General features: G+C 44.6%; 3 protein-coding genes across 3 annotated transcripts in view; 2 read left to right on the forward strand and 1 right to left on the reverse strand.

Moving 5' to 3' along the window:
* Positions 1-4,498, forward strand: part of LOC310815743 (PDZ and LIM domain protein 3-like) — a 9,483-nt gene extending 4,985 nt beyond the window's left edge. The window contains exons 3-8 of the mRNA XM_083685639.1: positions 737-821; positions 1,173-1,360; positions 1,979-2,245; positions 2,467-2,594; positions 3,058-3,169; positions 3,978-4,498. Of these exons, the coding sequence (XP_083541765.1) occupies positions 737-821; positions 1,173-1,360; positions 1,979-2,245; positions 2,467-2,594; positions 3,058-3,169; positions 3,978-4,167 (970 nt within the window). The 3' untranslated portion in view covers positions 4,168-4,498. The remainder of the gene's footprint in view (positions 1-736; positions 822-1,172; positions 1,361-1,978; positions 2,246-2,466; positions 2,595-3,057; positions 3,170-3,977) is intronic.
* Positions 4,499-5,111: 613 nt separating this feature from the next.
* On the reverse strand, positions 5,112-7,953 carry cfap96 (cilia and flagella associated protein 96; the record flags this gene model as incomplete). Its single annotated transcript, XM_083685703.1, has 7 exons — positions 5,112-5,166; positions 5,378-5,550; positions 5,863-6,042; positions 6,166-6,241; positions 6,692-6,829; positions 7,421-7,640; positions 7,854-7,953. The coding sequence occupies 7 exons, from the start codon at positions 7,951-7,953 to the stop codon at positions 5,112-5,114; spliced, it is 942 nt and encodes a 313-aa protein (XP_083541829.1).
* Positions 7,954-9,212: 1,259 nt separating this feature from the next.
* Positions 9,213-12,677, forward strand: lrp2bp (LRP2 binding protein; the record flags this gene model as incomplete). Its single annotated transcript, XM_083685641.1, has 8 exons — positions 9,213-9,324; positions 9,677-9,783; positions 9,983-10,096; positions 10,459-10,601; positions 10,879-10,984; positions 11,120-11,343; positions 12,251-12,416; positions 12,612-12,677. The coding sequence occupies 8 exons, from the start codon at positions 9,213-9,215 to the stop codon at positions 12,675-12,677; spliced, it is 1,038 nt and encodes a 345-aa protein (XP_083541767.1).
* Positions 12,678-12,736: the final 59 nt, after the last annotated feature.

Genomic DNA, 12,736 nt, shown 5'->3' on the forward strand with positions numbered 1-12,736 from the left:
AACAGGCCGTGTAAATGAACCCCTAGACCCTACCCCTATACATTTGCGGACATCTGAGACCTTTGGAAAGGTTTATGGTGAAATCATTAACATGGGGAAGGCTGGTGAAGGTAGAAACCGGAGGACGGGCTCCTTGTAAAACATGGTATGGAATGAGTGTGTGTGTGTTTGATGCTATTCCTCATTCCGTTCCATTTATTACAATGAGCCTGTCCTCTGGTTTCTACCTCCACCAACCTCCCTGTATACAATAGATACAATAGACTGAAATCCATTAAAACACCATCCATCAGAGGGTATTAACCTATTGCGTAAAGCTATAAAATTATCTCCAAACCTCTGAAGGAGTGAGGGCTAGGAGTCGATCTGGGATTGGGCATCTGACTATCAGTGGCTGAGCATGTTACTCCTTTTTAAGTGGTGTCTGCAGTGCATACAGCCTAGCAGGAGAGCTTCTTTATGAGTAGTGTCTGTGCTACAGCACTCAGTGAAGAGAGGCCATGGCCGCGTTCCAACCCTTTGATTCACTACCTCATGATCCTGCAGTAGGTCAAGTCGGATGGTAGGAGGCTGTTGATGTAAATTATGAGCAGCACAAGGTTACGGTCTGTGTAAAACTCTAAGCACCCGTGTCCCTGCTGCTGTTTGATCTTGATTTATGATTCCGTGGCAGCGAGAAAGGCTACTTCTACTTCTTTTTTTGTACCCGTGCTTGACTGTACACTCTCTGTTGCAGGCCAGAGACCAAACTCTGGTCCCCCCAAGTCACAGAAGATGGGAAAGCGAACCCCTTCAAGATCAATTTGGAGGCAGAACAGCAAGTAAGTAAGACGTGAATAGAATATGTTAGGCCTGCATGTGCTGTACTGGACATATCTTTATCAGTTTCATCCAGAATGTATTTTTTATGGACTGGCTGAATGGAGAATCTCTTATTGGCATGATTTGGATGTATGCTGAATGTGTATTTGAGGTTGTCTAAATGACTGTACAGGTATCTGACGATGATCAATTCTTTACAGTCTATGTTACGACGTACAATTGGCTGAGGTGTGATTGAATCCATCCAGTGTTTTTGCTGATTACTCAGTACAGTATGTGTGCCTGCATGTACTGGCTTTGACAGTCTAGCACGCAGTGTGTGTCTCTGTGTGGCTCTGCCCTCTATCCAGGAGTATACACCCATTGGTACAGGTCACAACAGACGCGCTCAGCCCTTCATGGCTGCAGCCAGCCTTGATGACAAGCGGCAGGTGGTGAGTTCCTCCTACAACACCCCCATTGGCCTGTATTCCTCAGGCAACATCCAGGACGCCCTACATGGGCAGATACAGGGTCTCGCCATCGACAAGCCTAAGGGGTGAGTGGTAGTCTGGACCGCCCCCTCCTGATGCCCACTGGAACCCCCATCCCCCCACACCCCAAAGGCCACCCCCCGTCTTGATGCCCATCAGACCCCATCATGCCCCCTTCCTTAATCTGGTGCTCTCCTCTCCTCCCCTGGCTGCCTCCTCTCTCCTCTTCTCTCCTCCTCTCTCTCACACCAACCTCCAGTTCACCTCTCTAACTCCTACCCTATCTTCTTCTGTCTTCTGTCTCTTTCAGGATCTGGGCTACTTCGAACACAAGTTTAATGTCAGACCAAAACCCTTCATACCTGCAAGCCAAAGCAGGTCACTAATTTCACATTCTCCCTACTTATGCGATTGTAGTCAGTATGAGTAATACAATGACTTGTCTATTCATTTTTTGGAAGAAGAAAAAGAAACATAACATTTGAATCATGTTCAGTATAGAAGTAAATGTAACTATTACCCGAAAACATACTGAACAGATACTTCAGTACTGTCAAAGCTGCCCCTCCCAGAAGAAGACATCAGTCCGCTTCTCATCATCTGTTCCATTCTTTCCTGTCTCCTGTCATTCTGTCTCATGTTCTGTGTCTACTTTGTGGTCAACTCTGTTTCTCCTGACCTCTAATGACCCCCGACCCTGACGACCTTCCCCCTGCCCTGCACCTGGCTTTGCTACTACTGACTGCCGTCCTCAATGTTAGCCCTCGGCAGGTGGTGGTCACACCCCTCTCCCCCCCTGACCCTCCCCTGTCTGCTACCCTCAACTCCTCTCAGCCCCTGGTCCCCGGTGGTCAGTATAACTCCCCTGTTAGACTGTACTCTGATGCCAACATCACTGCTGCTCAACAGCAGGCTCAGATGTCCTCTGTAGATGTGCAGGTCTCTCCCAGGTAACCACAGGAGTGAGTGTGAGTGAGTGTGTGTGTGTGTGTGTGTGTGTGTGTGTGTGTGTGTGTGTGTGTCTGTAGCAGTGTGTTAGCTGTAGCTTAGCAACACACGCTATTGTTTAACCTCTTCTTAATATAGTGAACACATGACAATGTAAAAAAGGCTATATATATATATTTGTTTCAACAACTCTCTTTCTCTCTTTCTCTCTCTCTCTCTCTAGTGGTAAAGCGCTGACCTCCATCGAGGAGTCTCATGTGTACCGCATGCTGCAGGAGGACCAGGAGAGGCCACAGGAGCCGCGTCAGTCTGGCTCCTTCAAGGCTCTGCAGGACTACGTGGAGAGTGATGGTGAGCTATGCGAGGACTCTGACATGGGCTTGAAAGGAGCTAGGAACAAAACACTCTGAGGAGAGTTCAAATAATGGATATAGAGTCTTCCACAGAAACCTACACTGTACTGCTACACTAGGAACACCAAACATACACTAGACAGTATAGCCTACCAATGCATTCTCCCACTACAAAAATAGATTGAGAATGTTCATATTACATGTAGGGCATGTCCATGACAGAGAAGCCTATAAGTAGAATGCCTAGCAAATGTACAGAGGTACTCAGGGGTGGCTGATGGAGGCAGAAATCAGAGGATTTCTGCCTCCACCAGCCTCCCTGTAACACGTATCAAACACATGTTCGATACCATTCCTCATTCCATTCATTACAAGGAGCCCGTCCCCCGATTTCTACCTCCACCAGCCTTCCCTGCCAGTCCTACATAGTATAATACAGTTGTTGTTGTTGTTGTTGTTAGGTTCCAAGCCTCTGATTACTAAGAGTGTAAGAGCTCCGGTGACAAAGACTCCTACAACTGCGGGAACACTCCAGAAACTGCCCCTTTGTGACAAGTGTGGCAAAGGCATTGTGTGAGTACCCACCCAGACGCATGAGAAAATCATACCCTCCAGTGCCAGGTGGTGCGCGCCCCCCCCCCCCCCCCCCCCCCCACCCAACACCCTCTCCTCAGGTTTTGAAAATGACTCAACCGAAAAGAATTCATGCATGAAAAACACCTCCTCATCTAAATGACCCACATGTGAACCGACGTCGGTAATCAGAAACCATAGCATGTCTGCGCCGAGGAAACCCAAGACGATAGTGTCGGCCGCGGCAAATCTGTCCCCTCTCTCATCTTCTGGTTTCGAGGATGAAAGTATAAATGAACATGAAAGGTATGAGTAAGAGGAAAGAAGATCCACCTGCCTCCTTAGAGTCACTTTTGATGTGGTGGAGGAGCACATCTGTTTACTCCTGAGGTCTGAGGAGTAAGTGGGGTGTGTTTAGATCTATGGGTAGGAAACATGCTGTAAATCACAAGGGCTAGAGTTAGCCTTCCAAGCATTTGCATCGGGGAATTACATATTGCTGGTAGACAAAAAAAGGTGAAATAAAGGTTGAGTGAGACAGAGGCATGAAAGTACTGCCTTATTACTGCTCTTAATGGAAAGGAAATGAAGCTGCACTTCTGTTTGAAATGTGCTATCTAAATTCAGTTTTATTTCCTCCTGACGGATGTATAAATGAAGCCAGCTTTTCAAAGGTGTTTTCGAACTGTTTTCAAAGGTGTTTTATTCACTGTTGAAAACACAGGTGCTAACATTACACCAGGTGTACACACATTTACTGCAAACACACAGTAAATATACCCTGTGCCTCTCTCTGTCCTCCCTGCAGAGGGACGGTGGTGAAAGCCAGGGATAAGTACCGCCACCCCGGATGCTTTGTGTGCTCTGACTGCGGTGTGAACCTGAAGCAGAAGGGCTACTTCTTCGTGGAGGGGCAGCTGTACTGCGAGACTCACGCTCGCACCCGGGCGAGACCTCCAGAGGGGCACGATGTCATCACCGTTTACCCCTCCGCTTGAGACCCTGAGGTTGGGGTCGGGGACATACAGTACACAGACCTGGCCTGCTGAAACCAAAAACTGTCACCAGCCAAAACACTGTTTTACCTGCCATAATAGTCCTTCAACCGTCCTACAGAATAAATACATTTTATGTGGTTAATACCCATATAACATGTGGTCAACTCAACAGTGCTCCCTAGATATTAAAAGGGTTATACCAATGTTATGGACCTTGTGATTGGGAATACACTTTAGCATTACTACCAAAATATGAGAACATGTTTATCTTTTTAAATATGAATATTTGTGTTATGCCTTGTAAGTACCAATTGTGCCTTGTGGTTTTTAGGCAGGTATTTTGACCGATATTACCATTGTATGAATTTTGTGACAACTGGTAATGAATTAAAACAGAAGTCAAAAACCTTTCTCTTTGCGCTATTTATTGACACCACGCATTGCTGCTCATGATAATGTCGACCTGTATAAATGATAAAGCTGACAACAAAAAGAAAATCAGAACTTGAGAGTATTCCATTACAGTACTGTTATACATCAATAAGGCTATGAATGGTCCATTTACATTTCCTGGGTGTCTGTTAGGAGTTGCCATGGAGACTCATGAATCATTTAAAGCAGATAGAGCTATCACCTCTGGCTTGTTCACTCAACAGACCACTCAACAAGCCAACATTCTGTTATTTCGCAGAACATAACATGTTATTTCTCCTTTATAATGTGGTGAATGATAATAAGCCTGTTCAAGTAACTTTATTTTAGAATTTAATTTAAAGTGCATCATCAGTTTTCTAAATAGTGAGAGATTATTTGAATGCACTGATGTTCGAACATCATGTACACAATGCAAGCAGTGACGAAATCAAACCAATTGTGAAAATGTAGTCTAGACATGACCTGTGTAAACGGTCACAGGTGGCAAGTAGGCCTATTAAAATGGGTTGTTAGTATGCCATCACAGCTGGTATAGTCATGGTGTAGTTTGCAGAGTGCACTGCCCTGCAAATCAAAAGACACAAACATCGCAATGTAACAATTAAAAAATAGCAAGCAACAATTCAAGCACCAAGATTGAATCAAGGGACATCAACTCCCAGTGATAAATCAAACTGTAGGTATACTAGTAAGTACACTTTTGGTGTTTTGTAACCCTAACATCTACTCTACTATCTCAGAGTGGAGAAACATGCATACTGTAACATAGTCTCACCTGCTGACGTTAGCACTGATGATGCTCTTCACTGGGGTACTCTTTGGTCCTGGAGAGGGGTGGAATATCTTCCCCTCCTTATTTGTAGTCACAGGCTTTGACTTCCGGGTCACAAAGAGGTCGGCAGAGTGGGAGGGATAGGTGTCAAACGTACCTGCTTTCATGCCTCCAGTCTTCAGTCATGCCACACAGGAAACAATACAGGTACAGGAAGCATTTTACTTTAAGCAGACAGGTATAATGCGTTATAACTTGTCATAAGCGCATATGAGACTTTATTATGGTGATCATACTGTTATGTGGCTTCTTTTTTTTTTGACTGATTCAAAATGGTTCATAATAACTCAGGAACATTATCAAATCAGACATTACAAGAAGAACAAAAGCACTTTTCTCATAATACCCTATGACCATATGAAGTGAAGCGTAATCACAATCACATGTATACGGACTGTTCAGGATGATGTCACTCTCCGCTCTCTTACCCGTTTGTTTGGGGAACTGGGTTTGAAAGGGGCCGCAAAGTGTCTCTTCTCCTCCACTCTCTTCACGGGGGGTAGGGGCCTGTCCAGTTTGTAAGGGTTGTTGTCGAAACACTCCTTCGGGTGGAGGTTCAGGCGGAAGGGGCCTCCTTTCAGCATGCCTTTATGTTTCACAGTCTCTCGCTGGAAGACAAACATTCCCCCGTTTTGTTTTTAAGATGCTCGTACCTCTGAATAGAAATATCTGGTTGAAACTGAAAATCTCTGTTCTCAAAACTGATACTGTACATTCTCTGGGCCTCTCACCATCATCATGTCTTTAGCTCTGTCATAGGGGTCTGAGGAGTAAGGGTCTTCCTTGGACAGGGTGACATTCGGATAGCTGTTGGATAGAGGGATTCATTATTTTCAATGGGTGATATCATAGCACTTTCCGATGCAAAAGAAAAGCTCTTCACAGATACTTGTTTTTATATTTTTTTATCATAATCACAATGCTAACCAGACCTGGGCCAAATAGTATTTGAAATCATTCAGATACTTTGTGCATTTGTTTGAGCCTGCCTGAAGTGCTACATGGGTGGGGTTAGCACTTTTGGGATAATTCCATTGGTTCAATTGCACCAGGCAAACGCAATCAAGCACAGTATTTCAATTTCAAATAGTATTTGAACCTAGGTCTGCTGCTAAGCATAGTGACACCATCCACTCCAGCCATATTGTATTTGTATCAGTGGAGGCTGGTGAAGTAGAAATGTGAGGATGCATGGAACGGAATGAGGTATGGTATCATGTTTGAATCTTGTATCTGTATCTTGTATCTGAACCATACCTGTACCCACTTCCCATCTTGGGTGGGTTGGTGATGATATTCTTCCCTGGTGACTTGTAGGGTGTCCTGGGGACCTTCTGAGAACTCATAGCCTGGATGGGACCACTCAGAGTGCCGTAGTAGCTGCCAACCCCAGACCTTCAACAAAGACAGTCAGTCAGGCAAGATTCTGGCATCAACTGCGGCTGGAGCGAACCGATGACACGGTATAGTGCAGTTAGTTCAGATCAAATTTAATTGGGCCAAGTCATTCCCATAGTGTCAGCTCAAAGGCTGAGTTGCTGCTCCGTGGTAATTGGGTTCATTGGGGGTAAACATACAGTAAGACGATATTACTCTGAAGGGATATTCAGAGGGGACACAGAAGGGATAATAGATTCTGCGTCTGGGAAACGGGATGACGGAATGGAAAGAACTCTCTCTCTCTCTGGAGGTCCTTCTCATGCACTGATTCAAATGACCGTGTCAACCTCAACCATTTCAGTTAAATTACATTGTCTGTTTTGGCAATGGAGGTCCATAAGCTTTCATCTGTTGGCCTCTTAATGTAATCAAAATCATCACAAATGCAAGAGGGGCAAATTACAAACGGAAGCATGTCTGTCTGCAACAACATTAAAGGCAAACCAAAGCCGCCAGTTAAATCGAATCAACCCTTAACCTCTCGTAGATGTGTGCTAAGTCATTAACCACAAGGTCTGTGATAATTAGAAATGTTCTTGGTCTTACGGTTTCTTCTCTCCGTTACTGGGAAGGAAAGCCTTGCCTATGTTCTTCTTGGCCTGTTGGATCCTGTACTGCCTGGCCAGTTTCACAGGGTCAGTGAAGGACTCCTTCTCGAAAATTCTTTTGAACTGAGGGTCAAAGTAGCCAACTTGTAACCCTGACTTCTTCTTGGGTCCCCCTGTCAGCATTTGTTTACTTTTCTGAGCAGACTCACTGAGAGGACCTGAAGGGGATAGGTGAATAAATGTTAAATATTCTGTACATTCTGTATCTCTTATGCTCTGAATCTGATAGGCCTATTCCCCTCTTTCTCCAGTATAACTTGCTGAAATGTAATATCCATATTTGATATTTCGACAGATGAAAATGAATTTATTGAAATTCCCTATTTAATTGTCTGCTGTCTTTGTCCTGGTCTGGGTCAACATGGACTTACGGTAGTTAAAAGGGGTGTATTTGTCCCCTATAGAGATGTACCCCATCTCTTTGAAGACACCGATCCTCTCCATATCCGACTTTCCTCCTTCTGGAGGCATCTTTGAGGACTGACAGGGCTGACAGTGAGCGCAACCACAACAGAATATTTAACGCAGCAGCCGCCGATCTGCAAAGCAAATAATATTGTTTATCCTCTTCATCTATAATTGGACTCTGGATAATGTTCTGAGCCTCTGAGCGTTTAAATACCCAGAATGTCCCAGTTATCTCGTGGGATAGCACTTGTTGCGCTCGCTTGGTAATTTGATGATATTTGGTTACCATAATAACCCAAGATAGTCTCCAGGCTATTATGATAACTAGAACACACTCGTATATTAGATCAACATCTACCTTTAATGTTCGGATCTGTGATCCCCGAATGGCAATGCAGAGTTTCGAATTATTCTCGGTTCCTGTTCCCTATGGTCTGTGTACAATGTGTAACCTTGGTGTCAGTTGCGCACATCCAAGCGAGAGGAGGAGTTGATGCCTCTTGCTGCCGAGAATTCGGGTTATACGCAACCTATGTACTTCTTGTCAGCAAGGGCCAAGGCTTATGTACATTTCACTTGGAATAGTAATATTAAAACATCCCGTTTAGGGTTCAGGGTTATCTCTACCTCTGCTTGTGTTCTGGATATTGTAGGCAAGTACTCGTTTATGGGTCCTCAGTGTACACACACTACAGTGCACCACCACCTGGCATGGCCATGGTAATACCACTGACCGACTGTAAGTAAAGGGGTACTTTGCAACCGAAACCAATGTAGTAGCATAATTATTCAACAGGCCTGTCACATTTGCAAGTTGTGCAATTTAGTTGCATGGCATATTGATTTGCAATTTGGCAGGCAAGGCTAATCTGACGCTCAGTAAGACATTCTAGGCCTACTGAAGTTTAATTACCAAATTACACATATTGATTACTATTATAATCATTTGAAGATATAGAGGGCCAATGGTGATGATGACGGAGGAGGAGGACTGTTCGATTATGTACAGTACTGTATGCCTATCTATACACAATGTGAGTAGACAGAAGCTACATGTATTGAATTTCTAACGCATGCCCTGGCCATATTTGCGCACTTGGTAGTTGCTTAGTTACAGACGCTTTTGTGAGGTAGCGCTGAGCGCATCTGAGCTTTGGAGACTTGGACAAAAATGAACAAACGGCTTAAGAGGTAAGTAAGAAAAAGTAGTTTGATAGCGGTTTCATACATGTAATGTTAGTGCATAGACAAGGTATTGCTTTCTGTTGTCTGCTAAAGCTGGCAGACATCTAGGGATGTATTGCAGGGTTTGAGGCAAGGGAATGAAGTCGGTTTCTAAGACCGAAGCTCCTGGGAGAGACAGGTCATCAGAAGTGTTTCGCGCCATCGAGGATGTCTACCGAGATGAGGGAGTGAGACCGACTTCACACCGAGGTATTCTACAAAAACAGCACGAACCAAAAATCATCACTCCAAGTCACCTAGAATGGAGTGTTTCATGACCGGAACAATTATGACGTATGCACTCCACTGCCATTCTCTTGTACAAAATAAAATGCAAGTGATAAAATTATATAAGATTTTTTACATTTATAGTATAGTATCAAGAATAAAGAACAGATACATTTTAACAATCTAATCAGTTTACATTTTTGCTGTGGCATCACCTGCAATGCTGAAGACCAACTTGTAGACCAATTTCAGATTGGTAGATCACCCACACACAGTCTGGATGTGACAATTACCTGTATGCATGTGGAATAGACGAATGATTGTGTGTCCTTAGAGAGCCCTGCCACCCAGGTGGAGAAGGCTGAGAGGCTGCTGAGGAAGAGAGCTCACGAGGGAGACAGACAGTCCCTATTTCTTCTGGGACAGCTGTACTTTGAGGAGGTAACAGCTCTTACACATGATAGAATCAAATATAATATGTTCAGTGCAGTTGTGTGTGTAGGTAGGTGTGTGTGTGTGTGTGTGTGTGTGTGTGTGTGTGGTTACTACTACGAGTTAACAGCTCTCACAAAGAATAAAATAGAAACTTAATGAAGTGTGGTGAAGTAATGGCTGATGTTGTGTGATGTCCCGGTCCCAGGGTCGCTATGCGGAGGCGGAGAGCGTGTTTGACAGCGGCAAGGACATGGACCCCAGGGCTCTGTACCAGCTGGCTGTCATGTACTACGATGGCCTGGGGAGGGAACCAGACCACGTGAGTCAGACAGTGTACAGATGAGGTTTTACAGATTGGGCATGTCCCCTCCTCCATCAATGACAACACACAACAGAGGCCAAAAGGACATTGTTATGAACTTATTGAATTGAATCTCTGAATGTATCTCTTTCATGACAGAGGAAGACTGTGGAGCAATTATTAGCCAAAACAATATAAAATGAGGGTGGGTGGGGGTAGGATGTGTGATGAAAATAGCTATATATGAAAATAGAAAATAGATTTAATTATTTACTTTTGATCAGTGATAATATATATATATATGATTTGCCTGGTACAGCAAGTTGAATAGCCTGAGTCTACAGAGTAACACTAAGCTGTGCTGTGGTGTCCTGCTCCAGCCCAGGGCCGTGGAGTACATGAGGAGGGTGGCTGGGTGGGACAGCCCAGAGGCGGCCTCCATCAGATATACGGCCCTCTACAACATAGGCAGGGCCTACCTGGAGGGATATGGGGTCCCTCCGTCCAGTACAGAGGCAGAGAGGTCAGCTCACAGTTCGGCTCAGTTCTAAATCAACCCCTAGGCACTAGCACCGTCAAGCCACTCCTCTAGATCTGAGAGCGTTGGGTAGGCGTAGGCACAGCGGATCCAAATATCCACCCAGTCTATCGAGAGGGTGGAACATGGAGCTATTGAAGATATTGCCTCATACCCATCCAATTCTTTGAGATCTACAGTAGAGGTGTCCTTCATTGGGTTGAGTCATGTTTGGGAGGTTTGCATTCTAATGGTCAGCGATGGTGGTGTCCTCCTCCTCTAGACTCTGGCTCCTAGCTGCTAACGATGGGAACCCCAGAGCATGTGTTAAAGCTCAGAGCTCGCTGGGTATGTTCTACTGTAGATCTGAAACACTGGACCTCAAAAAGGTATGTACTGTACTGTAGTCTGTGTATACTACGCTAGAATTAATAATTCAGGATTCACTTTCCTGTGCAATTCCCAAACTATACACTGTGTGTGTGTATGTGTGTGTGTGTGTGTGTGTGTGTGTCATGCCCCAGGCGTTCTTCTGGCATTCAGAGGCCTGTGGCAATGGCAGTCTGGAGTCCCAGGGAGCGCTGGGGATCATGTACCTGTACGGACAGGGCATCCGTAAGGACCCCCAGGCTGCCCTCCAATGCCTGAAGGGAGCGTCTGAGCGGGGGAATGTCTATGCCCAGGCCCATCTAGCAGCCTATTACTACCACAAGAAAGTCTACAATACGGCAGCGGCTCTGGCCAAAAGGTAGTGTACAACCCCTAGCCCCCCTAGTAGACCTAAAAGGATGAGGCCAATATAGCCAAACCAAGATGAAACTTCTGCCATATTGCTTACATCTCTCTTATCCTCCACAACTAGTCAACGTTTTGGTGGTAGCCATAGGTTTTAAAGATAGTTCAATGTCAGTCCGACTCCATCAAGATCACGAATGAACATGAAACCTTTTTGGCTTTGTTTTGTTTAATGCGCTGAACACAAACATGCACGAAACATGAGAGGGAACAATCACACTCCTTTTCAGACACACATGATCATAAACAACAATACAGTAGTTTCATTTCCCTTTGAAGTACACAGTCATTATTAGCTACTGCTTTTAAAGTAGCTCTGTCGAGTGCCAGCTCCATCATACCTGTTTCAGCCAGAGGGAAGACAAAGAGACCCTTTGATGCAGAGCTGTTTTCTGTAATAGGATTGTATTGCTCTAAGGGGCTACCAGAAACCACTGCTCGCATAATATGGAGGACAAAACACTCGGGCAGCCTTTTGTTTGTCAGAATTGGAAGATGAGGTAGAGAAAAAGAAGATAGTTACAAATCTTCAGAATAGTAAGGTAGTAAAGTAACAATGAATACTGGATTTATGGTTTGTTAGAAGTCATAGAAGAAGAGATATGTCTTAGCCACTATCCTTTGTTTCGCTAGGGATGAGTGCAGTTATTACGTTCTAGGCCATACAGCTGAAAGATTTATACCTCACAATTAAAGAATATATTATAATATGTAAATGTTAACCAACTGAGCATGTTAAAAGACATTGATTCAGTGTGTCAAAACAGTGGAATTTACACCAGTTTTTTTCCCACACATCAAAATTAATTGTACAGCAGGCTCCATGTTAAGTGTTACCTAAACCCCATCTCCAAATGTAGAGTTTCCAACTGCGATGATATCACTGCTATAGCCCGGATAACAGACTGTCTACCTGAGTATGTCACCAAGGGAGTGGCCATCGCCCTCTTTTACTATGCTCGCTGTCTGCACCTGGGCAAGGGGGTGCCTCGGAGCGAGGATAAGGCCCACCTCTACTTTAACAAGGTAGGCTGGCTCACACACACACACACACACACACACACACACACACACACACACACACACACACACACACACACACACACACGTTATATAATGCAACTAAAAAACAACCATTATATTATTAGATATTTCTAACCAAAGGTAAATTGTTAAAGTACTTACCAATCCCATGTTGACATCTGAATTGCTTCTGACTAGGCTGCTCAGTTAAACCCAGAAGTGTGCAAGGCCCTACAGCAGGACGTCACCTTCAGCAAGATGTAGAGGTCCACAATCACCATCCTGGCCAATGAGTCCACCTACTGTACTGTCTCTCCGAAGTG

Source organism: Argentina silus (genome assembly GCF_951799395.1).
Source record: "Argentina silus genome assembly, chromosome: 15".
NCBI lineage: Eukaryota > Metazoa > Chordata > Actinopteri > Argentiniformes > Argentinidae > Argentina > Argentina silus.